At 33.1% G+C, this 4030-nt stretch overlaps 1 protein-coding gene across 1 annotated transcript in view; it reads right to left on the bottom strand.

Annotated features, from left to right (window-relative positions):
- Window positions 1–332: 332 nt before the first annotated feature.
- Window positions 333–4030, bottom strand: part of LOC108752252 — a 5679-nt gene continuing 1981 nt past the window's right edge. The window contains exons 3-5 of the mRNA XM_018492952.1: window positions 2877–3210; window positions 1862–2359; window positions 333–877 (exon numbers count right to left, since the gene is read on the bottom strand). Coding sequence (XP_018348454.1) covers window positions 566–877; window positions 1862–2359; window positions 2877–3210 — 1144 coding nt within the window. The 3' untranslated portion in view covers window positions 333–565. The remainder of the gene's footprint in view (window positions 878–1861; window positions 2360–2876; window positions 3211–4030) is intronic.

Raw genomic sequence — 4030 nt, 5'->3', positions numbered from 1 at the left:
TATATATATAGATATATATATAATAATAAATTTATGCGCCACGTTTCATCACAAGGAGAGCTACGTACCGAATGGAAACAATTTAATATTACACATACCTTGTTTAGCTTGAAAGCGGGAAGAAAGTAGATTAATTATGTACTCTAATGTATTTAAAAAGTTTCAACAATAAAGCTATTGCTACCAATTGATCTCGATCTGAAGGAAACGACTAATCTTGGTTTTAATTTTGAAAATCATGAGTAAGTAATAACACTAAGAGGTTTTACGAATTAATATTTGTTTTATAAAATTTCATACGTTTAAATTAAGTTACATTAGACGCAGATATTTCAATAATATATATTTCTACGGTCTGTGCTCTTAAAACGCGCGATGATATTTTCGTTTGCAATTAGTTCCCAGCACTCTGTAAACATCCATGATGCATAAAAAAATATATATATAATCTATATAGATTTATATATTTTATCGTTTACACAATCGACGCATCATGGATCTTCAGTATTTACGATAATGCTTAAATATACATATAAAAAAATATGTGTACAAACTTCCAGCACACTTAAGAATCCGCAGTTTTCTGTTCCAATTGATGCTGTGACTGTTGACGTTCCTCATTGCGCGGCATATCGCAGCTCGACAGAGACTGCAGCTTAGGCGGACAATTGTCCAAAGTCGATTCGAGAGCGTACAGTTTGTCGAGTTGCTGGCGAATATGATTCAGACAATCCAGACGAACGATCCGTCTACTAGTGGAATCTCTATGGATCGTTAGACCGTTGAACAATAACTGCCAACCATTCTCCTGAAGTTCCCGAGTTATCTTCTCGAGGCTCTCTGGTTCTGTTTGTTCGTGCTGCACAGGCACGTCATTCTAACAATACAAAAAACATTTATCGCAATGATGCAGGAATATTCGATCTAATAATATCCTCTTTTTGTAAAATTAAAAAAGATATTAATAAAATTAAAAAGATGTCTTCTTCGCTTCAAAAGTGACACAACTAAAAAAAATTATTTCTGAATTTAAATGAATTAATTAATTTAAATGAATATATATAATAGTTCAACATATCTTAACATTCAGACCGTAGTGGCGCTTCGTATTTGAAGTAAAAAAAATTAATTTTCTCAAAAAAGGGAAAAAGCTATTTTTCAACAATTTCAACTTGAGAGAAAATTCTTATTTATTAATAACTTTATTTGTTTATAACTTTTGAACGAACAATAACCGTCATCTAAAATGTTTTGAAGGTCACTCAGAACCGTGATTTGACAACATATGTAAAGATCAAGGTCATCGGAGTGGTGTCCATTAATCTGAATGATTACCGAAAATTCTTGACTAATCAAATAATATCGGCAAAAGGAATACATTTTTAACATGATCAAATGCCATTTGATCATGTTAATATATTTTTCGTCGATATTTGAGAGAAAGGGAGATGTCAAAATTTTTTATTAAATTAAAAAATAGTTTTTTTCCTTTCACAACTCTAAAAAATTACTCTTTTATAACGATTTTGACGATTTTTTAAAAATAAAGTTGAGTTAGTTTACTTTTGATTATTAATAGGATAATGTTCAGTTAATAATTATACTCATTCATAATATCATCATTCAAAAATCATGTTTTTTTAATTATATCATTTTTGAAGTAAGGGAACGACATATAGAAAATCAAAGGAAAACGAAGAAAATTTCTTTTTTTATATGTTCTAAACATATAAAAAAAGAAATACATATTTTACGCGCATGTATGAGATTGACGAATATAAATTAAGATGCATAAACTTATATCTTAATTTATTCGTCAATCTCATACATGCGTGTAAACTATAATGCGTTAATTATGTACTTTCGTGTTGTCCGTGGTATCAAGCATACGGTCAATTGATTCCAGAATGCGAGTTTTAGTGGCGTGGAGATCCAGCTTTGCTAGACGCTCGGGTTCGTTAAGTACGAGTTCCTTCGTGCGTCTATTAATTGACTGGCCGATCAAGGTGGATGACTTGCTCGCTGCATCCCCAGTCTTTCTCGATTTCACCATTCTCGCGACATTTTCAGGTCTCCGTTTTTCAAGCCTCTTGTCATCCTCACTTATTGTTGCCCCACCATCTCCTCGCTTCAATTTCTCCAGGTCCTCGAGGTTCAAAACGAGGTTCCTCATTTCCTGAGACTCGACGTCACTTTCGTTCTTCGTTTCCGCGACATATTCACCGTCACCGATACCAACGTAGCGACACCTCAGTTCAGGATCCAGCACGCGCGACTTTCTTGATTGGACAGCACGTGGGATATACTTCACCGACACCTCACTCTCAGCATCAGAACATTCTCGCTCGTCTGGCGATCTCTAGAAGATATCAGATAAATTCGAAAATAATGAGGATGATAGAAGATCCTCTTTGACGATTTTCTATGTAATAAATTACGCTAATTCTTCAAAGAAGCTACGCGATTTGCAGATTATCTTCATGTTTTGATACATCTTTAAATGCTAACTTTTCTAGAATATTGCAGTTTATCAGGACGAGAAGCAATCTGATACTCAGTATCAAATTGCTTTTCTCACCCTAATGAAGTGAACTGCAATGTTCTTGAAACGTTGACGTTTAACAATGTATCAAAATACGGAGATAATCTGCAAACCGCGTAGCTTCTTTGAAGAAGCGTAATTACATAAAAAATCATCAAAGGGATCTTCTATCATCTCTATCATTTTAACAATGTACCAAGCTACAGAGATAATCCGCAAATTGCATAGTTTTTTTAAAGAAAATAGTAAAAGACTCCAAAAATATTATCAAATCACGCTTCCTTTTTTGTTGTAAAGTACGGACAATTTTTCGTTAAAGAGCGAATATTAATACCTCAGGCTGTTTGCAACGATGGTGTTTTTTTAATGAGCTCTTGACGGGTATCGCTCGCGCATACTTGGAGCAAGCTACGATATCTTCGTTGGTTAGTTCTGAGTTCGCAGCGTCTCCCTTCATTCTAAACAAATACTTATCATACTCGAATCTCCGCTGACGACGAGTCTGCAACGGTCTTTTGGTGCAACGAGGATGAGCATCTGTTTGATAATCGTGCCAATACAGTTTTTGCGTCAAGGGACTACTCTGTGATTTCTTGATAGTCGAGCTAATCGGCTCCGTGAAGACACGTTCACATTGATTTATCATCGCTTCAACATTTTCCAAAGTCCTTGAAGGTAATCTCGATTCGATTAGAGTTATTTATTTTTTCATTGAAAGTTAATAATCAGAAAGAAATATTATTTTGTTAACTATTAATGAAGCTTAATTACCATATATCTGTGAGTACCTTCAACCTTTCAATGGAAAGTAAAAAAAAAATGGTAAAAATACCGTGGCGATTACAATTAAAAAATGAGTGAGAATTCTTGATTGATATGAAAAAGTGTATTTTCGTGTTCAGAAAAATTCATTCAGGGTCATCAACGATGAAGATCAGATATCGAGGAAAGAAATCGATATCAAGGAATTAGAAATCTACTGTGTACAGTCCCGGCCAAAAGTTTAAAACACTTACGATTATTTCACATTTTACGAAAAATTAGATATCTCGGTAAAAAAAAGAAGACTTCTCTACGAGAATCGAGATCTTTGATCATGCATTTTTAAGGACAAAGATAAAGCTTTAAATCCGTATTTGAACTTTCGTCTACGACATTTTATATTTTTTGTGTAAAAACTCATTTTTTATAAAATATTTTTTAACTTAAAAACTAAAGTTTACGGGAAAAAGAGGAAAGAGGAAAAATGTTTGATATAAAGTCCCGAACTCACATAAATTAAAAAAAAATTATTAAAAATCTTTTTTTTTACTGTGTACGACTTTTATTAAAAAGAACAAATTTTATTCACTTTTTGTCACTTTCTGCACACAGACTAAAAGTTTCAAAACGATAAAAACATAAACTGACTTACAAATTGCAACTGTTGCAAAACAATTTTTATTAATAAATAACTTCTCTCTCTCTCTCTCTCTCTCTCTCTCTCTC

The sequence above is a fragment of the Trachymyrmex septentrionalis genome, unplaced genomic scaffold (assembly GCF_001594115.1).
Source record: "Trachymyrmex septentrionalis isolate Tsep2-gDNA-1 unplaced genomic scaffold, Tsep1.0 scaffold6, whole genome shotgun sequence".
Lineage (NCBI taxonomy): Eukaryota > Metazoa > Arthropoda > Insecta > Hymenoptera > Formicidae > Trachymyrmex > Trachymyrmex septentrionalis.
The sequence above is the reverse complement of the archived record's forward strand: the minus strand, read 5'-3'. Positions and strand labels throughout refer to the sequence as shown.